At 43.7% G+C, this 22,444-nt stretch overlaps 1 protein-coding gene across 8 annotated transcripts in view; it reads left to right on the top strand.

Moving 5' to 3' along the window:
- prom1b (prominin 1 b) overlaps window positions 1–22,444 on the top strand; it is a 38,718-nt gene that overhangs the window by 5,286 nt on the left and 10,988 nt on the right. For 4 of the 8 annotated variants that reach the window (XM_042084889.1, XM_042084861.1, XM_042084824.1 and 1 more), the window contains exons 2-15: window positions 7,022–7,083; window positions 8,935–8,961; window positions 9,541–9,746; window positions 14,727–14,847; window positions 15,008–15,071; window positions 15,237–15,326; window positions 15,582–15,605; window positions 19,252–19,469; window positions 19,758–19,832; window positions 20,052–20,115; window positions 20,388–20,396; window positions 20,729–20,888; window positions 21,015–21,167; window positions 21,774–21,897. In XM_042084889.1, the coding sequence (XP_041940823.1) occupies window positions 7,022–7,083; window positions 8,935–8,961; window positions 9,541–9,746; window positions 14,727–14,847; window positions 15,008–15,071; window positions 15,237–15,326; window positions 15,582–15,605; window positions 19,252–19,469; window positions 19,758–19,832; window positions 20,052–20,115; window positions 20,388–20,396; window positions 20,729–20,888; window positions 21,015–21,167; window positions 21,774–21,897 (1,397 nt within the window). The remainder of the gene's footprint in view (window positions 1–7,021; window positions 7,084–8,934; window positions 8,962–9,540; window positions 9,747–14,726; window positions 14,848–15,007; window positions 15,072–15,236; window positions 15,327–15,581; window positions 15,606–19,251; window positions 19,470–19,757; window positions 19,833–20,051; window positions 20,116–20,387; window positions 20,397–20,728; window positions 20,889–21,014; window positions 21,168–21,773; window positions 21,898–22,444) is intronic. The other 4 variants (XM_042084871.1, XM_042084833.1, XM_042084842.1 and 1 more) reach the window with 4 other exon arrangements.

Below are 22,444 nucleotides of genomic sequence, written 5' to 3'. Positions count from 1 at the left end.
TCCGGTTACAAGTCCAGAGTGCTAACCAGTGGGCCATTTTATTATTAATGCATAAATTTTAGTAGTCTTTGCAACCTGACATTCTAATCATAGGTACAGGCAGTCTTGTATACATTCTAAGCATAGAAACAGGCATGACAGGATGATTGCTGATTTAAAAGTCTCATTGACATTTATAGGTAGGATTCATTAAGATAGGAGGTCTGAGATAAGATAGGATAGGATACAGCCTTGAGTTTAGTAACTGCTTCTAGGAAGATAGGATTTGTCCTATCTTTGAAACGTAAGATAGGACAAGCAGTTAGGATAACTTTCTGTAATGAGGCCCCAGGTCTACGCAGTATACCCACTTAAAAAGCATCGCCATCTCATTATACACACTTATTGTGTTGATGTGTTTCTAGTGTCATAAAAGTTTCCCTCCTCTTCCAAAATGCAACCATTAATGGATAATTTTATGTCACTTAAAAACCACTCTTCTCAAGCCCATCTCTGGCTAAATAATGAGATGGAGTTTTTTTTAAATATATATATATGAATATAAACTACACAGAGAGCCGACAATTTAGCCTGCCCTAATTTTATACGAGTAATGATATGAGTGCCAAAGTGCATCAAACGATATATGATAAGACCCGAGATATGACAGGAGCCTGAGTCGGGTGTTACTTTCACATGCCACAGTGAGAGAATGAATGTCATGGACCACTTTGGCTTGCTTCCTTAAAGCTACAGTCCGTAAGTGAGGTTTGTCTTCATTTGTTTGAAATGTGCCCAGAAACATGTGGACTTTTGTCCTTAACCCAGGATAGTTGAATAGCTACGGTTACAATACATTACCAATATTGGCGTGCTGCTTATCTGAACCACGACTTACTCAACCTAGTGCCTCTGTTGACCATCGTTTTTGCCATTGGCAGGTAATCTCACTTGTTTCATGACTTCACCCACAACTATTATAAGACCAAGATGTGTATGGCAACAGACATATTTTACTAGTATTAGTATGTACTGTGCATAGGCGAGGATATGTATTAACATTTGGCGTTGACCACAGTATCTCACTGCAGCCGTGGCCTACTGCCCTTGAGCAAGGCACCTAACCCCTCACTGCTCCCCGAGCGCCGCCTGCAACGGGAATAATGTGTGCTTCACCTCACTGTGTCTTCATTGTGTGCTGAGTCTGTTTTACTTGGGATAAATGCAGAGACCAAATTTCCCTCACAGGATCAAAAGAGTATACTTATACTTATATACTATATACTGTGTGCTCATTTTGTGCTTCACCTCACTGTGTAACTGTGTGCTCTGTGCGTTTCACTAATTCACAGATGGAATAAATGCAGAGGCCAAATTCCTTGTATACGCAAGTATTTCTGGCCTATAAACCTGATTTACACATTTACACTACAGCACGTCGGGGTCCTGTTCGCCCTGTCGGGACTTATTTTCCGATAATGACCGACGTTCTATACATTATCCCTTACATACTGTATCGATTTAAAAAAAACATAATATTAATATGTTTTTTATTAATAGTTAAGGATAACAGCGGTCTATTATCCTTAGCAATGGTCTGTTACTGAGAAATATCAGACCTCCGAATGTTGAGAAGGCCCATTCAAGTAAATGGAGTATTCTGCAGCATTATGAAGAACCGTGTAATAATGGCAAATAAAATATTGCAATATTCGGTTTTATTTCGATATTTTCTTACACCCCTACTGGGCAGGAATGTTGTGAATGGTGTGTTGGCTGTTTCCTACCATGCATTGCTGTCCTGTCCTGCATGTGCACCACTGCATGGAGATAATGTCACCCATCTGGCCTATGTTTTAGACAATGCAGATTGACCCTTCACACACACTCACACACACACACACACACACACACAGACACACATACAGTACACCACTCCTTCACCACCAGTGCTGCTGTCACAAGTCCAGTCTCAGAGGTCCGCTGCTGACCTATTCTTTCTCATGCCTTCTCTGTCATTTTTTCTCTGGCCGTTTCAGACGTGGCTGTCCAAAGTGCTCTCGAAATGTTGCCCACTGAATCTGAAATTAGCTCTGACTCTGCTTTGTGATTCAAATAGGTCCTATTGTGTGTGTGTGTGTGTGTGTGTGTGTGTGTGTGTTTGCGTATACACTTTCAGGGACTCTTAGTTTTTTTTATACATATTTTGAATTGAGAAAGAGGAAAGTACAGCAAAAGAAAGAATCAAAAGATAAGAGACCGTGGTGTAAGTGTGTGTGTGTGTGTGTGTGTGTGTGTGTGTGTGTGGTGTGTTTGCTCGATGACCTGATTTTCTCCAATCCTCCTACAGTATTTGTGCCATACTGTCCTGAGCCTTCCGTAAAAGCCTTAGACAGATACAGTACATGACAGCACTATATCATGCTGGCACTAGACACCGCTGTGTGTGTGTGTGTGTGTGTGTGTGTGTGTGTGTGAGAGAGAGAGAGAGAGAGAGAGAGAGAGAGAGAGAGTGTGTGTGTGTTTGTTTGTATGCATATGGAGGTGGGCTAACAGTGTTACAGTTTTTCTCGATTGCTTTTACCTGCTTAAGTAAACTGGATCCCACTTGGTCTTCATGACTACTTTCTTTGCACAGCAGAAGTCATCTCTTGTGAATGTGTTCACACATTTTCATTGGGTTCACACATTTCTCACACCCTTTTGCAACAGTTAGCACAGGTGTCATTCAAAAGCCCCAAACTCTATTGGTTTTCCCATGCTAAACAAAAGGAAAACATCTTTTCACAGATGGTATAGATTCCTTGCATAAGTCTAAATCTCTGATACGCCTGTGTGAAACTCCTTTGCACAATTCTTCAATCAGCAATCATTCATTATACATAATAGATGTCTGTTTTGTGTTGCTATTTGCAAGTATGGATCTAATGCACATTTAGACAAAGTGCTGTATTGCCTATTTGGTGGAGAAAACAGTACAAAATGTGTTTACTGTAGGTTTATTTTGATGAAAGTTGTAGTTCAATGAAATTTACAGTATCTTGCTAGGTGTTTGCTGTATGTCTTACATGTCAATGACAGTTACATCTTGGGAGGAATTAATAAATTATTTTTTTACAGTATTCAGTACATTTTGTCTTTTCACAGTTATTACTAAGCAATGGAACAGACATAGCAAAAATGCTCATTTTGAGAACTAGATTTTGCATTTTGTTGTCAAGTGTGTAATGATCGATTAAAGAGTGTTTTTGAATTGGCAACAAGTTGTAGTGGTTGAGATTTGCTTTTGCTGCATGTTTTAAGTGTTTTGAGAGAGTAACAGCCTTTTGCAAGCAAAATGTGTCATTTTGTCCAGAGTGCTTTTGTTCAGACACGGGTGTTAACTGTTTTTAGGAATGTGATGTCAGAGTTGACACAGGTATCAAAACGATCGAGAAAAACTGTATTGCATCTGTGTGTGCCTGTGCAGTATATGTTGGAGAGCCCTGCATCATTTTCAGTGTCAGTGTGTGTGTGTCAGAGTGACAGGGGGTGGGGGGTGGGATTATAAAACAGGACGGTTTTACATACAACAGAAAGGCACTATTAATAGCATAGAATAGAAACCACATTCAACCCTGTTTTTCATTCATGAATAAGCTGAGAGCGGCAAAGAAACACACATACACACATGAATACAAAGACATAGAAAGAGAGAGAGAGGAAGAGAGACACACATTGTGTGTGTGTGTGTGTGAGTGAGAGATAGAGAGAGAGAGATCAGGTCTTCTTCAGCCTCTGGATGTCCAAATGGAGGTGGACAGACAACCACTGCTCTTGAATAGAATCAGTTTTGGCTAGAGGCGAGAGGAAAGGGCTAGAGAGCAGTAGGAAACTTAACTGATGATATCATTTGAAACTGCCATTATTTGAACCTATTCATGGTACCCTCTATTGTTGGTCATACGGTGAGATTAATTTGTCTTTTAGAACACACACACACACACACACTATCTCAGGCTTTTTATTCAGATGAAGGCATATGGAAAAGGGTCAGCAAAGCGTAGAGTCCATAGGGATAGTGTCTCGTGTCGACGTCAGCACCCGGTGCCTGTCGGGAGCCTAATTAACCTCTCTGCACAGCTGCTGCCAGTCTCAACAACACTCACACACTCATTCTGAAATGTATACTATAAGTTACCAAAACACAGACAGTCATGTTGAACATGAAATGAAAACCAGACACACACACACACACACACACACACCTGCATTTTATTTCTGTAAATCTTGCCAGAGCAATCTGTCTCATTGCATTGTCTCAGGTGAGGGTAGTGGAGGCAGATGGCTGCCTTGGTGGTGCCATGTGTGTGTGGCGTTAGCGTGGCTCGGGGCATTAGCGGGAGGTTATACTGATCTGACCTCCCACTCGGCAGCGTCTCACTTTGTGTTTACAGTGGCCGCGGCCAAGTCGAGACACCTGCCGCATGACCTGCCATAGCCCAGCTCAGTCTGCCAACACAGCTGCACTCCAAGCAGTTAGCAACTCAAATCAGCCACTCACACATTCACACACACACACTCACACATTCACTCACTCATTCACACTCACACACTTACTCACTCACTCACTCACTCACTCATTAACTCAATCACTCACCCACACACGCACTCACTCACTCACTCACTCACACACACACACACACACACACTTACTCACTCACTCACTCACTTATTCACTCACTCACTCACTCACACACTTACTTCCTCTCCTCTCTTACTCCCCACTCAATCAGCATCTATTCCCGCTGATACACCTGGCTGCGTCATTGTTATGAATTAGCCTAGAGTTCTGAATAGCCCTGTGAACAGATGGACTTTTCCAGTGTTGCAATGAAGACATCCATTTCCTTCTCGTTTTCATGTCCAGGTATTATGATCTCTCTCAACAACCCAATTTGGTTCACTGTAAAATGATACAATTTTTTCATTGTTACAGTGACTTCAGTTTCTGTTTCCCCCTAAATTAGCAAGCCATGAACTGAGTACTTTATGAATGTGCACCTGTGTGTGTGTATGGGTGGCTGTTTGTGAGACTTGCTTATGCTGAATCCTTCAAAATGAGGAGAGTAATCATGCCACATGTTACAGTTTTTCTCGATTGCTTTGATGCACTTACGTAAGTACTAATGAACTTGTAATGTCAATGTGTGAATCTCCTTTGCACAATTCTTCAATTAGCAATCATGGGGCAGCCGTGGCCTACTGGTTAACACTTCGGACCTGTAACCGGAGGGTTGCCGGTTCGAACCCCGACTAGTAGGCATGGCTGAAGTGCCCTTGAGCAAGGCAACTAACCCCTCACTGCTCCCCGAGCGCCGTTGTTGATGCAGGCAGCTCACTGCGCCGGGATTAGTGTGTGCTTCACCTCACTGTGTGTACACTGTGTGCTGCGTGTGTTTCACTAATTCACGGATTGGGAAAAATGCAGACCAAATTTCCCTCACGTGATCAAAAGAGTATTTATACTTATATCATTCATTGTCCATATCTCAATCGTTAAAAAATTAATGCTTGCGTCAACTCTGACATCACATTGTCAAAACAGTTAACACACAACAACTCTGACAACGTGATGTCAGAGTTGACACAAGAATTAAAGCGATCGAGAAAGACTGTAAATCATTGTCAATGTCGGGCAGTTAATCACACTGGAACCTCTGGAAGGGCCTTCAGTATTTCCTTCAAGTCTTTCATTTGCTCAAATTGCTGCCTTTAACGCCCCTGTGGGTTGAACAAATGAATAGTCAGTGTTTGTGGTCACTTACATTTCAGATAACTCTATGTTGCGCTGACAAGCAAATCTGTTATGGATGTGTGAAATGAGCTCAAATGGAAGGTGGAATATGTTGTGGAATACATACTTACAGTTTTTCTCGATCGTTTTGATACCTGTGTCAGCTCTGACATCACGTTCTCAAAACAGTTAACACCCGTGTCTGAACAAAAGCACTCTGGACAAAATGACACATTTTGCTTGCAAAAGGCTGTTACTCTCTCAAAACACTTAAAACATGCAGCAAAAGCAAATCTTGCCTTCAAACACTACAACTTGTTGCCAATTCAAAAACACTCTTTAATCAATCATTACACACTGGACAACAAAATGCAAAATCTAGTTCTCAAAATGAGCATTTTTGCTATGTCTGTTCTTCCTCATTTTTCTGGTATCAGAAAAAAACTGTGAAAAGACATAATGTGCTGAATAAAAAAATAATTTATTCATGCCTCCCAAGATGTAACTGTCATTGTAAGACATACAGCAAACACCAAGATTCATTGAACTACAACTTTCATCGAAATAGACCTACAGTAAACACCTTTTGTACTGTTTTCTCCACCAAATAGGCAATACAGTAATTTGTCTAAATGTGCATTAGATCCATACTTGCAAATAGCAACAGACATCTCTTATGTATAATGAATGATTGCTGATTGAAGAATTGTGCAAAGGAGTTTCACACAGGTGTATCAGAGATTCAGACTTATGCAAGGAATCTATACCACCTGTGAAAAGATGTTTTCCTTTTGTTTAGCATGGGAAAACCAATAGAGTGTGTCAAAGGCTTTTGAATGACACCTGTGTTAACTGTTTTGCAAAAGGATGTGAGAAATGTGTGAACCCAATGAAAATGTGTGAACACATTCGCAAGAGATTACTTCTGCTGTGCAAGAAAGTAGTCATGAAGACCAAGTGGGTTCTAGTTTACTTAAGCAGGTAAAAGCAATCGAGAAAAACTGTATTGTACACATTCTGAAATTTTAGGATTGTTCACTTAAACCCAGGCTCATTTACAACATCTGGTAACAAGTTATGATAATGTTTACAGTAACAGCAAGATTGATGGGGTGAAATGTAAATCAACAATAAAGGTCAAACTAATGTGAGTGTTGTGGAGTGACATGTTTAGCTCATCACATGTGGGTTAGCTTATTGGCTGATTTGTTGCTGAGGGTAACATTGGTGTAATCCAATTTGCATGTGATGTGTTTGTTTTTACAGATCTCATCATTAAAGTGATTCAGCAGAACATGGGTGGAATCAAGCTTGAGGAGTACAAGAAGGTAGGCCCCGGCTCTAACCTCATTCATTCACACCTCCTGAATGGACAAGCCACAAAACACCAGGATGACGAGCCAGATCCACATCAAGATGTAGGGTCTGGGAACTCACCATTAGCAGTGCTCAAGCCGAGGGGCGGGATAAACGGTTTTCTTTCAAATTCCCTCTGCGCATTACAGCGCTGCTGTAGTACAACCCATGAGTCCCATGCGTTTTCCCACCAGCGGAGCTAGTTGGTACATGGCCAACTTAAAAAAAAAAGCTTAACTCGAGTCATGGCCATCCACCTTCTTTGTTCTCAAGTAGCAGGGAATTCACACGGAACCATCGCAACTCTGCCGTCATTATGTTAAGCCTACCCACCAACTCTATACACGATGTGATTGGCCTGACTAGAGTTTGGTTTTTCCAGCTCGCATGCCAACAGAGAGTTGCTAGACTACCCTGGCTGCAAATTACATTTGCTGCCGCTAGGGTGCGTCTAGATTTCTAGGCTAGAACACCTGATGCTTCACTAGAGTAGCCAAGATAATCATCAGTCATTTCGCACTCGTGATTGAGTCAGCCCACCATCTTATGTCTAGGGTTCACTAACTGTTCATCATTGCTATTTGCAGTTTTTATCCATTGTTAAGACGCACTTAATGAAACTGAAATAAACTTGATAATAGTAATTTTCACCTCCTTAGCACAGCAGAAGTTAATGTGTTGCCACATTTTTTCATTGGTTTCCCATATTTTTAACACCCTTTTTCAAAACACAGCTCTCAAAGACTCCAAACTGTACTGGATTAACCGTGTTGGACAAATGGTTACTATACCATCTGTTCACCACTAACCGATATTGCTTGCACAATTATGGACTTCAAATGTCTGAATCTCCTTTGCACAATTCTTCAATTAGCAATCACTCCATATCCATAAAATATACCTCCTCTGTATTGCTATTTGCAAGCATGGACCAAAGGGGCTAAAGGCATATAGAGTTATGAAAGTACTGTACCTATTATTTGGTGAGGAAGGCAGTACAAAGGCTTAGTCCATGTGCTTACTGTAGGTCTGTGTCAAAGGAAATTGACAAGTAAGTTGTACTTGAATGTATGAATTAGCCTAGTCTAGGTGCTTACTGTAGATCTTATATGCAGTTACAGTTAGCTCAAAGATCCTTGATTACTAACTAATACCAGCTCCGCTGTAACCCTCTCTGGTTAGATATTGGGAGGAGGATAATTCATGCTGTGATATGCTTGTTTGCCTTTTTACTCAAGGTTGAGAATGCTCATATTGAAATCTACGTTTTCCATTTTGTTGACAATTGTGTAATGATTGATTGAATCACTAATTTGGCCACTGGAGGATTTTGTGGCTTTTTTTGCTTTTTTATCTTTTGTGATTGTTAGATTCTTTTGCAAACAAAAATGGGACGTTTTGACCAGAGTGCTTTTTTCAGCAAGAAAAACTGTAAAATGTCTCTTGCTCAGGACTCTACTGTAATTCCATAGTCACACACACACACACACACACACACACACATACACACACATCAACTTTCATATTTCTGATTTATTTTTTTCCATCAGTTTGCAGTTTCAGAAGAAGAAAGATTTTACAAACTGATGGGAAAAGATCCCAGAATGTAAAAGAAAAATAAAAAAGTAAAGAAAAGTAAAAGTGTGTGTGTGTGTGTGCGTCTGTAATGTATGCGTGTGTAGTAGGTGTGTGTGTGTGTGTGTGTGTGTGTGTGTGTGTGTGTGTTTAACAGAGCACTGAATGTCTGTGAGACACCACTCTAACCCTATCTCACTGTGCTGTCACTTTCTGTTTCACACGCTACTCACATTCTGCCATTGCAGCCGGAGAACGTTGTTCTAGCACTACAGGTAATGTTCCACTCAGACAGAGATACAGCTGTACAACTCTTTTAGAACAATGTCACTCCCTCTCCTCTCTCTTTCCACCCCTCCTCCTCCTCCTCCTCCTCCTCCTCTCTCTTTCGAAAGTAGAGAGATTTGGGCTTCAGTGGAGCCCTCAGTAGATGACAGTAGAGCTTATGGGTCTAGAGAACGGCAGGGTGTATTATGCAGATTCACTGGATGGGATTGGAAATGATGGATGATAATGCATGCCGACTAGACTGATATAAGGCTGTCGGTTAGCGGACATCAGCTCTATGGCCGCTGTCTATGACGGGGTATTTTAAATGACCTCACGATGACACTGATATCAGTCATTCTTCTCTTCAACTCTCATGCATATTTCATTTTAATACCAGCTTATAAGTCTGACTGAGATTCTTTAAGCCTTTTTTTGTAACTGGGATGGAATAAGTTGGCTAATTCATATCTGCTGAAACATTTTTCCAAAGAAAGTTTCATGAAAGCCCCAATTTTCTCTGTCGTTTCCTCCTTGTGTCCCCCCGCCCGTCTCCTTGACCGTCTGTGTGCGGGCGTCTCCGGCAGGCCATCTACTACGAGCTGGGCTTCCTAGTGCTGGGCGTGATGGGGGTGCTGTTCGTGCTGTTCACGCCCCTGGTGGGCCTGTGCTTCTGCATGTGCCGCTGCTGTGATAACTGCGGAGGGGAGATGCACCAGAGGCAGAGGAAGAACGCCGACTGCCAGCGCGGCTTCTACACCACCATGCTCATCGCCACCTCCGTCTTCCTCACGTGAGTGAGAGCACGCGCACACACATGCACGCACGCACGCACGCACGCACGCACGCACGCAAACACACATTCATACTTCTTTACATTCATACAAACAGGAACAAACATGACTGAAACACTCTCTCTCACACACACACTCACCCCTCTACCTTGCACATATGTCAGATCTCACTGCTCTCTGAAGCAAAGGCACCACACATCTTTTGGCCCTCTTACAGGAAAACATCTCTTGAGTTTGTATCGTTGTTATGTGCCAGGCTGAGATGCTATTCAGTTCCTGTTGAAGATGCATACATCCCTCTCTCCTTTTTATGATAGAGGTCATTCTGTTATGAGGTCTTTTTGGGGGCTGGATCCCCATTTGTGTGTGTGTGTGTGTGTGTGTGTGTGTGCACTGGCTAACCTGTGGTAATTAAGTTTATCTGATGGCTCTGAGCAATTGGAAACTTAGACTGGGGCTGGCTGTTCTGTTCCCCTAGTGGAAAGGAATGTGTGTGTGTGTGTGTGTGTGTGTGTGTGTGTGTGTGTGTGTGTGTGTGTGTGTGTGTGTGTGTGTGTGTGTGGATCTTTGTGTGGGAGAGAGAGAGAGAGAGAGAGAGAGAGAGAGAGAGAGAGAGAGGTGGCTCGAATCTCCATGGTGGTAAGATCCCAATAGACATTCAGTCACTTACTCAAGTTATTCCACTCTAATGGAAAAGTTGCTGAGTGACTATATGTGTGGCGCCTGCACGTGTCCAAGTGTCATCTATTCAGCACTATCTCAAAGCAAACAGCGCCATGTACCATTTAAACCAGGTGCACTGACAGACCCTGCGGAACTTTCCTAAAGATTCCTCGATCTAATTCAGCTTAGATGCATGTCTACTGATTGCCATTCTGTGATGAGCGGCTGCCACGACCCCTTGGGGACAGTGACTGTGTCTTCCCTCCGCTCACGTCCCGTCTGCCGTTGGCAGAGCCGCTGAGCCGGCGAGTAATCAGCTGCATTGTGCTGCCGGCGTTGGCAGTCTGAGGGCGGTTTGCGGAGACTGAATGGCCACATCTGGTGCTCGATCAATGGCGCGTTCACCGATGCCCCAGCCCGCCGCTCTGCCCACTCACAGGGGCTCCGTTCAATGTCCCTCCGCCCCCGCCCACATGCCCCAAACCCCGACCCCCCCCCCCCCCCCCCCACGATGCGCGCGACGCTCGCTTGCTCAGCCACACGTTTTGTCCTCAGAGGAGGAAGTTGGCTCCGGGGTTCATCAGTGTCCTTTCATGCTTGCACACAAGAGGCTGATTGGTGGTAGAGCTGGGTGGAAGAAGCGCAGCGACACCAGAGTGCCACAGGAGCGTCACTCTCAGCTCTCTCAGGCGCTTCGCACGTCCGGGTGTTTCTCAGCTGTGAAGATGGGGATGAGATGACATGTTGGAGCGTTCTTTCATTTTCTCTGATAACAAGTCTTTTTGAAGCAGTCTGCCAGTGGGTGTGGTGGTGGAAGTTACTAACGAACTGAAACAATGTGTTGACTCACAAATAGGCTCTCAGCGAGGAGGGATTTGCAAAGGAACTGTGAAATGTGCATTCAGTGAAGAGAGACAAAGGGCTACAACACTGCAGCCAGATAAAAGGCCCGTTTTATTAATAGTCCTTTAAATCAAGAAGCGGAATGTTTTGGTTAGATGTGAATTAGCCAGAGGCAACCTTATGTGTTCATAAGGCCTCAGCTCAGCACTGGGGTCAGTGGACTGGGGATCTCCATTGTGTGATGAATACAAGCTGACCTGCTCATTTGGACTAATCTAAGCCTGTCTAGGGAAATCACACACACACACACACACACACACACACACACACACACACACACACACACACACACATACTGTACACATACACATACACAGACATGATACAGTACACAGATAGAGAGGGAGAGAGAGAAAAAAGAGAGAGACAGAGAGAGAGAGCGATGGGGAAAAACTGAAAGATGTGGACATAAATGTTGTTCTTTTGAGTGACTCATCACTGATATTCTAATAGGCTAATAGAACGTTGATTCTCATTAAGTTAATGAGTCAGAGCATTTCCAACAATCATTCAGGCACCACAATAAACACTGACGCCACACTTTCATTACATAACTCTGATTATATTTATGTCTGAAGAGTTGGCAAAGTTAGATTTGTTGAAGTGTAAAACAGCTTCAGTAAGTTGTCTGTTTCCATTAGGTTAGGTTTATGTGAGTTTGAATTGTTAGACTTTATCTACCCAGCCGTTTCCAGGTCTTCTTTACAGTAGGCAGATGGTGTTGTTAAGGAACTTTAGTCATATAGAAAAGAGATATCACACTTTCAGAGAAGGAGATAGATTGAGAGATTGAATCTTGTTTTTTGGGGATTAATGTCTTATTTCTGAGAATTGGGGAGATTGCTGTGGGGATGAAAAAAACGGCTTTTGAGATGGGGCTAGTGCACACTTGCACACATACTCACACACAAACACGGAGCAACAGCAAGAGCTTAATCATGTTAGTGAGTTCAGAGAGCACACCTGCAGGTATTTCAGAAAGAAATTAGACACTGCAGCTCTCTTTCTCTCTCTCTCTTTCTCTCTCTCTCCATCTCTCTCTCCCCCTGTCTCTCTTTCTCTCTCTTGTAAAATAGAAAAGAGTGTGTGTGTGTGTGTGTGTGTGTGTGTGCGTGTGCGTGCGTGCATGCGTGCGTGCGTGTGTGTGTGCATGTGCATGCACGTGCATGCATGGGTGTGTGTATGTGTCTGTATAGAATAGAGCATAGCAGCATGGGTGTGTGTATGTGTCTGTATGGAATAGAGCATAGCAGCAGTTAGTGGACACTGATCTTCCCTTCTCCGCTATGAGAAAGTTCCTCTGTGAATGAGGTGTTGACTGCAGCATCTTTCATCTTTCATCTTGTATTCTGTGTCTTCCTGGCTCTTGTGGTTCATCTGTAAAAGCCTGCACTCTTCTCACAGGCTGCTTTCTCTGAGATTATTATAAATCTTCTGATGGGATAGCAGGCAATTGGCTGGGCCACAAAGACTATCTTGTTATTAATAGGAGAAAGGGACTGTGTGTGTGTGTGTGTGTGTGTGTGTGTGTGTGTGTGTGTGTGTGTGTGTGTGTGTGTGTGTGTGTGTGTGTGTGTGTGTGTGTTAGTAGGTATTAAAGTACCTACATTATCAGGTAAATGAATACACAATGACCAATGCGAATTTTGGAACAACTGGTCTAACTGTCTTTTTTTCAGCACATTAAACAGCATGTATAGCCTTTTCACAAATACACACATTCACATTTCACACACACACACACACACACACACACACACACACACACACACACATACTCAGAGACCAGTTACCTATGCCATCAGGATGTTTTATAGCCAATTCTCAAGTTACAGTTTTATTAAATTGTGGCAGCACTCAAGTGTGTGTGAGTGTTAGTGTGTGTGTGTGTGTGTGTGTGTGTGTGTGTGTGTGTGTGTGTGTGTGTGTGTGTGACAGTGAGAATAGGGAGAAAGGGAAAGTCTGTAATCTGTAATCAAATCCAGCAATTTCAGGGAAATGTGAAGGCATTTAATCAAATGTGTGTGAGTTTATGTGAGATCGGGTGAAGGGATACATTTCTCTGTGTGTAAATGTGTGTGTGTGTGTGTGTGTGTGTGTGTGTGTGTGTGTGTGTGTGTGTGTGTGTGTGCATGCATGGTGCATGAGTTTGTGTTAGTCCAGTGTGCCACCTTCTTTCTAAATCTGCACCTGTTCTTTGCACACACACTTAAAATATCCTTTTACCAAATTCATATACAATCCCTCGCCAGCCATGCCCAGTGCTGCCCCTCTCCTCTAGTGGACCTCTCCTGTAGTGGACCTCTCCTCTAGTGGACCTCTCCTCTCCTAGTGGACCTCTCCTCTCCTAGAGGACCTCTCCTCTCCTGTAGTGGACCTCTCCTCTTCTAGTGGACCTCTCCTCTCCTCTAGTGGACCTCTCCTGTAGTGGACCTCTCCTGTAGTGGACCTCTCCTCTAGTGGACCTCCTCTCCTGTAGTGGACCTCTCCTCTCCTGTAGTGGACCTCTCCTGTAGTGGACCTCTCCTCTCCTGTAGTGGTCCTCTCTCCTAGTGGACCTCTCCTGTAGTGGACCTCCTCTCCTGTAGTGGACCTCTCCTCTCCTCTAGTGGACCTCTCCTCTCCTCTAGTGGACCTCTCCTCTCCTGTAGTGGACCTCTCCTGTAGTGGACCTCTCCTCTCCTGTAGTGGACCTCTCCTCTCCTCTAGTGGACCTCTCCTGTAGTGGACCTCCTCTCCTGTAGTGGACCTCACCTAAGACATGAAGAGAAAGAGAGAGAGAGAGATACAGAGAGAGAGAGAGATACAGAGAGAGAGAGAGATAGGCTACAGAGAGATAAAGCAGATTGGATCAAGGAGGTGGGGGCCATCTTGTCCATGATGTTGAATAAACAGTGGCACTAATTCAGCCCACTCAGAGTAAGCAGCAGTGGGAACGCACAAGCCATCGCACATGAAGTCTGTCACAAACGACACAAATAGGCTTTAGGATTCCACAGCGATCCCTTTAACGTTGCTATTCTTAGGACAGGGATGGTGTGGGAAGGGGGAAGAGAAGGAGTTGAGGAAACTACAAAAGCTCAGAAGGAGTGTGTCTCTCATCTTGAGAGAGAATAAGCTTACTGAGGTCATGGTTTCATAGTCAGTTTGTCCTCAATGTACTGAATAACATGTGGCCCAGTTTAGTGACTCACACGGGGCACTGGACGATAATCATGTCTGGGTGATGAGCAGTGCCCTTACAATGCCCTCTGCTGGTGAAGAGTTGTAAGTGCATATCCGTGCATACCATGTGTACTCACACAGCAGGGTGGAATGGTAAATGGTTTCAGCAGAATGTTCATGTAGTGATGCTGATCAGGTTGAGTCTGTGGCCTATCAGTGAGCGTGTGTGTGTTGTTTGTGTGTTACAGTGGTGGAGTGCTGGTTGCATATTCAGCCAACCACAACCTGAGTTCCCACATCAGAAGCACCAGGAGACTGGTCAACACCAACATCAGAGACCTCAAGTCCTTCGCCAACACCACACCAACAGTAAGGCTCCATTGCACATAAACACACAAATAAAACATATGAGTTTCTCTTTTCCCGATTTGTTTGTTAGCACTTCAGTCTACTCCCGTAAGCGTCATTCTAGTTTAAAAGAACCCAGGGGGGTTTTGACTGATGCTTCTATTTGTTTGTTTGTTTGCAGCAAATAGACTTCCTGACAGCGCAGTACACCACAGCCAAAAACAAGGTCCTCTCCGACCTGGACAGTGAGTATCAGAACTCAACCTGTGCTTGGGTGTACACAGTATGTTCTGTACTAGGCCTATACTGTATGTATGTATGTATGTAGGTATGTATGTATGTATGTATGTATGTATGTATGTATCTAAACATCTAAATAGCTATTTAACTAATATATCTGCTTATTCCAGACATTGGGACGTTACTTGGTGGACAGATTCAAAGCCAGTTAGAGAAAGACGTTGTTCCCGCTCTGGATAATGCCCTACGCATGACTGGAGGTAGAGACTACAAACATAGCTCTCTCTCTCTCTCTCTCTCTCTCTCTCTCTCTCTCTCTCTCTCTCTCTCTCTCTCTCTCTCTCTCTCACACACACACACACACACACACACACACACACACATACACAATCCAACAAGAAGCCCAGTCACTGCATACTTGTGCCCACCATATATATAATATCTATCTATATTAGTCCTAACAATTATGCATATCTCTTCTCACTGTGCTTTGTTCCATGATGACTGGCCCATAGTCAAAGTGGAGAGTGCTATCAAAGGTAACAGAGCCAGTAGACTGACCCTGTAGTCACTGACATTGACCCACTGCTGTCCGTGACCGTTCTGTGCTGTGCTGTGTTTGTTGTCATTGTGGTGGCATCCCAAAACCTTACCTGAAATTAGTCATGTTTTTTTTATTTGTTAAGTGTGTCCCTGACCAGTGTTCTCTGTTCTGAAGATGCTCTACTTCTATATACAGGGTTTTTTTGTTGGCAAATTTAGGTCTTAAACTTCACAAAACAGATTATGTGGAGAACACCATGTTATGAGTTATTTCTGCCCTGGACAGACAGGTCTCAGTATTCAGTCTGAGACCACATCAAATCCACAGCATGCTTTTCCGGGGGTGTCATAATCTAATCATAGGAGTCAACAGGCCGTATCTGTCCTGCTTTATGTAAGTCCAGCCTAACTCGAGAGCTGAGTCTTCAAACGCTGAATCGTCTTGCACAGCCAATATTGCTAGCTCAAGCCAGAAACCTGTGGCCAAGCCCCGGTCGCCTGACCAGTGTGTCGATCCCTCTACAATATTCCTTAAAGGTCCAGTGCCGTGGACAGGCACGGCCTTGTCCTGTTTGAGTGTTTTATTTTCGATTACGAGAGATGACCATGACGAGGGGATTGGGGGAAGGAAGAGGATGGCTACTGAGGCGGAGCGTGGAAGATGAACCACTGCAGTGTGTCTATGTTAAGAGATGCAGTATAAATAGGGTGGGCCAGAGACGATTGGCTTATTGGCCAATCAGCAACGCCACTGTGCAGAGCCACCTGCCACCACGTAAGTGTTTGTTTTAGAGGTGTTTTATTTAGGCCATGCCCACATGGACCGCTGAGATTCAGACTTCCGTTTGGCCTGGTCAGTGCTCAGAAACCACAGTGGTCCACTCATCACAGTTTGTCAACACATTAGGGTCAACACAAGGGTAATATTTCAACCTGGAAACTACGTATATGTAGATATTTGTAGGTCTAAACTAGGAGCAAATACTATGAGAATTGTTGCACTATTGATAAACCATGCTCTTACCACAATTCTAAGCTTAAGTTGAACTAAGTAAGTTAGTACAAGCACCCAAAGGTTGTGGAGAGCTGTGAAGTGATGCAGAATGTTCCACCAAGTGAAAACATGGCCTGGCTAGGCATTCGTCATGGTTACTAGTTCAAATCTGTACCACCTACGCCAGTGACATCTGTGTTCAAATAGTGTGGTGATGACACTGACATTGGAATACTCAAACAGTTCCATATCTTCTCAGCACTGAGTGGTCCATCTTGAGCTGTTCCCCTGTCCCTGTGATTTTAGCCAATTCAATAGCGACCCAAGTTACCCTGTGTTGAAATGGGTGCCCCCCCCCCGATCTGACATGTCTCCATAGACACCTCCTTTTACTGGGGGGGGGTATAGACCACACTGACCCCTATCTCTTAGTATGATCTTAGTAACTACCAGTCTTTGCTGTCATCCTTTTCATCCACTGTTACACTTGCAAAAAAGGCATTCTATCAAAGCAAGATTGAGAGCGCCACTGACAGTAGAAAACTTTTTTCTACTTTCAAATCTCTTCTCAATCCTCCACCACCACCATCAACTACTTCACTGTCAGCAAATGACTTTGCAACATTTTTCACTGAAAAAGTTGCTAAAATAAGTGCTCAGTTTGATGCTCCTATAAGGAGGGCTTTGCCTTGTGTTAGTATGACCGCATCATTTGACTCTTTCTCTCCTCTTGATGAGGAAGCAGTCTCTCAATTGCTTCAGCGATGTCGTCCAACAACATGCCCATTAGATCCTGTCCCGTCCACTCTTCTACAGTCTATCTCACCCGCTGTTCTACCAGCAGTCACACATGTATTTAATGCTTCACTCAGTTCTGGAATAGTTCCTTATTCTTTTAAACAGGCTAGGGTTACACCTCTGCTAAAGAAAAGTACACTTAATCCAACTGAGGTGGGGAACTACAGACCTGTCTCCCTTCTTCCTTTCTTGTCAAAGGTTTTGGAGAAAGTGGTCTTCAAGCAAGTTTGTGACTTTCTTCATCAGAATAATCTACTAGACCCTATGCAGTCTGGTTTCAAGAGTGGTCATTCTACTGAAACTGCTCTTCTGTCTGTGACTGAAGCATTGAGAGTAGCTAAGTCCTCTGCTCAGTCATCATTATTAATTCTACTAGATTTATCTGCAGCCTTTGATACTGTTAACCATGACATTCTCCTATCTATACTATCTGAACTGGGAATTTCTGGAAAAGCTCTTGACTGGTTTGAATCTTACCTTAAAGGGCGTTCTTTCAACGTGTCTTGGCAGGGACAGGTATCTAAGTCTCATGACCTCACCACAGGTGTGCCTCAGGGATCAGTATTAGGACCCTTGCTTTTCTCTATTTACACCACTTCCTTAGGTGATACCATTCGCTCCCATGGATTTGACTATCACTGTTATGCAGACGACACTCAACTTTACCTGTCTTTCCCACCTGATGACTCTAGTGTTTCCCACCGGATTTCTGCATGCCTTAAGGATATTTCAGCCTGGATGAAAGATCGGCACCTTCAGCTTAATCTCTCAAAAACAGAGTTTTTGGTGTTTCCAGCTAAAACAGCTATTCCCCAACAGATTAACATCCATCTTGACTCAACTTCACTGACCCCAACTAGATCGGCACGAAACTTGGGCGTTGTAATTGATGACCGACTTAACTTCTCTGAGCATATAGCTTCTATTGCAAAATCATGTCGGTTTATGCTTTACAACATTAGGAAGATCAGACCTTATCTGACACAAGATTCCACACAACTTCTTGTTCAGACCATGGTCATCTCTAAGCTGGACTATTGTAATTCACTATTAGCTGGCTTACCCGCTTGTGTAACAAGATCATTACAGCTGATTCAAAATGCTGGAGCACGCCTGGTCTTCAATCAGCCAAAGAGGACACATGTAACTCCTCTCCTAGTTACTCTCCATTGGCTCCCTATAGTAGCCAGAATTAAATTTAAATCTCTCACTTTGGCCTATAGGACACTAACTAGATCTGCTCCTAGTTATTTTAATTCAATAATCAAGCCTTACATCCCCAACCGCCCACTGCGGTCTTCTGGTGAGCGTATGTTGTGTCGACCAGTCATGAAAACTGGGTCTAATTCCAGACTCTTTTCTTCAGTGGTTCCATGTTGGTGGAATGAACTGCCCAGTGCTCTCCGTTCCTGTGGTAGTTTTGGGTCATTTAAGAGGGGTCTAAAGACATTCCTATTCAACATATACTTGTTTAAGCGCTTATGTGTTATGGTTTATATAATGTTGTTTTATTTTAATTGGGCTGTTAATTAATTTGACATTATTGTTTATTATTGATATTCTCCTTAATGTAGTCTTAGCATGTCATTGTTTTTATATTATTGATTGAATTGACATTATTGTTTTATTATTGCCTTTCCCCTTTTTTACATTGCTTTTTATTAGGCTATTGCTTGAATTGATATTATTGTGTACTACAACTATTCTCCTTACTATATTTGACCTACATTTTAATCTGTTCCCTGTTCAATTTTAAATATTATTATGTTGTTTTGTATTTATGTGTCGCTTTGGACAAAGGCGTCTGCTAAATCCATAACCATAACCATCTCTCCTCCACTCCCTCCCAGCCATGCGGGAGACCAAGGAGGCGCTGGAGAATGTCAGCACGTCCCTGGAGACGCTGCAGGAGGCCACAGGGCGGCTGCAGAACAGCCTGCAGAGCGAGCGCACGTCCCTGAGCAACACGCTTAACGACCCGGCCTGCACCAACGGAGACGTCTCGCACACCTGCAACACCGTCAGGGGCACGCTCAGCCAGCTAGCCCTCAGTGCCAACTTTAACAGGGTAAGGGTGCGGACTACACGGCTACACACATGCCACCCAGGTATGCCCTCTCACCCATTTTTCATACAATAGCATATGTTATGTATAGATGTACCCCAAACGGGAATACGAGGCAGGATAACTGTGTTATTAATATGGAACTCACCACAAGGGAAGTCACAGGGGATGTATTGCTTTTCATGGGCCTTGTTATTCTCATAATGACTATCAGATATACGCTAGCGTAGTGTAACGTACTGTATATGTACTGTATTAAGCTCTGTTTGGTCTGTCTTCTGTGTGTTCTAGCTCCCTGATGTGAACCCCCAGCTGGCCAATGTGGACGATGTCCTTAAAACTGACCTCAGCAATATAGTCCAGAAGGTAATGCATCAAGTACCTCCAAGCATTTTGGAGTGTGTGTGTGTGTGTGTGTGTGTGTGTGTGTGTGTGTGTGTGTGTGTGTGTGTGTGTGTGTGTGTGTGTGTGTGTGTGTTTGTAGGGGGTGGTGGGGTGGTGGTGAGGTGTCTTACATGTGTAGTAAGTTTACCCACCTGTGATGTTTTTCCATAAAGTGGACATTATCTGTGTCCCCTACTCTAGGGCTACTCAGCCTTCAACAACACACCTAAGCTGGTCACAGAGCAGACCCAAAATGTAGTCTCAAGTAAGTGGATGCTTTCTCAGATGACTGGAAATATTCATATTAACACCATATAACACACAGCATATTTTCTGCATTGCCTTATTTCTGGTCAAAGTTGTTTTCCTCCATTGAAAACATACAGTATTGAAAATGATGTAACTAGTAACTTTACAACTTCTCAACACTCAATGGTTTTATCTATGATAAAAAGATGTTCAGCATGACTGTGTCTTATTGTTTTGTTTTTTTCTTTTGTTCTGCCTTTTTGGAAACGCGTTTCTCTTGTAAAACAGATCTGCCTCGTAAGTGTCAGTGACGTGCATCGTGTCCCTCCATCCTTGCCGTAGTCATTTGCAAGTGCAGCCTTAAAATGGCCCTGACTTACCTGCACTGACTCACTGTAAACAATTGCTTGTATTATTGGATGGACCTAGAAAATGGCATATTTTTTAATCAAAGACTAAAACCCCAGTAGAATTTATTTACCCCATTTATTTGCTTGATGAGTTGATGAGATTGTTATGTTGTAGGACCTAGTCTGCTAACCCTCACATCATATACTGTGTTTACTATATGATACGACTTCATGTGTAAATCGTCGACGCTCACATCTCCCTGTCTGGGTGTCCTGCAGGGGTGAAAGGCATGCTGGATAAGGTCGGAGCAGAGGTCATTGGCTTCACAAAAATGTTTCCACTGGAGCCAGCTCTGGTCAACTTCACCAAGTTCCTGACAGACGGCCAGAAGGACATTGAGGCCTTCTACCCTCAGATCGACCAGCTCGACTTCTACAGGTACTATATACTTTAGTGTGTTCAGAGAAATGAGCTTCTAGGTGTTGTTAGTGTGTTTCAGTCACAAGACAGAAGACTGCTATGGAGACTTTCAACAGCCCCCCCCCCCTTCCGTCTGTCCGTCAGGTGGATCGGCTGTGTAGCGGTCTGCTGCATGGTGGTTCTCATCCTGGCCTTTAACTTTCTGGGCCTACTCTGTGGAACCTGTGGCTATGACAAGAACGCCTCCCCCACCACGCGCGGCTGCCTGTCCAACACCGGTGGCAACCTCCTCATGGCGTAAGTCAACACCACGGCAAAAACTTCACCACAGCAGACACTAGACCCTTTAAATCTGTTCCTAGATGGTTTCTGGTTGAAACGTTCAAAACCAACGCAGATACTTTCAGATACTGAAATGAAAATGAATCAGACTTTAGTATAATGCTCTAGAAAATGTTGACTTTAAAACGTTTTATTTTTTATTTTTGTTCGTCTCCAAGTTACTATAAGCTCAGTGTTGTTTTCTATGCCACTGGAAATACCTTGGGAATGCATATGTTTGCTTATGCAGTTGAACGGGTCTATTTTAGAAGATGAAAAGCATGCATAACTTTAAATGCTTCCTTTTTCATTCCTTTTCCTTCTCTCTCTCTCTCTCTCTCTCTCTCTCTTTTATTCTCTCTCTCTCTCTCTCTCTCTTTCTCTTACTCTCTCCATCTTTCCTCATCTCTCTCTTACTATCTCTATCCCTCTTTCTCCCCCCCTCTCTCTCTTACTCCTTCTCTCTCTCTCTTTCTCTGTCTTTCTTGCCCGCCCCCCTCTCTCTTACTCTCTCTCTCTTTCTCTCTCTCTCTCTCTCTCACCCCCCCCTCTCTCTCTCTTACTCTCTCTCTCTCTCTATAGTGGTGTGGGTTTCAGCTTCATCTTCTCATGGGCACTCATGGCAATCGTGGTGTCCACGTTTGTCGTCGGGGGCAACGTCGAGAAACTGATCTGTGAGCCATTGGCCAATAGAGAGCTGTTCAAGGTCAGTGCCTGAGAACGCAAGGCCAAAGGGAAAAGAAGGCAGCAAACTGCAACTAAAATCCAAGCAGCCAGTGCCTTGAACATTCCAGTACTATCTATCCTTTGTGTGTCTACGTTTCTTTTCTTTTGACTGTAAGTAGGACAGGAGCTACAGGAACTCTACGTACTGTAACTGTTTCAATGCTAATGCAGGATAGCGGTCCTGAGAGAGGCAATTGATGAGCGCTGATGTGAAAATCATTCGGTTCATGGCCATGCCTGTATCCTGCAGGTGTTGGTTTTGGCTTTAGGGGCGAGCGGAGTGCTGTGTAATATTGCATAACTGGTGGCCTAACACTGGGGCAGTTGTGTGTCCAGATTCTGCCGCCCACTTCTGGAGGGGTTGGGGATGTGTTGGTTGGCCAGAGTTCCAAACGGACATGAAGGAATGTGCTCGGTGATCCAGAGCAGAGTAGTAGAATGCTTCGCACATTTACACACACACACACACACACACACACACACACATACACACACACACACACAATCAAAAGAGCTGCAGCACTACG

The sequence above is a fragment of the Alosa sapidissima genome, chromosome 1, assembly GCF_018492685.1.
Source record: "Alosa sapidissima isolate fAloSap1 chromosome 1, fAloSap1.pri, whole genome shotgun sequence".
Lineage (NCBI taxonomy): Eukaryota > Metazoa > Chordata > Actinopteri > Clupeiformes > Clupeidae > Alosa > Alosa sapidissima.
Note: the sequence above shows the minus strand (reverse complement) of the source record. Positions and strands in the feature narration are given on the sequence as shown.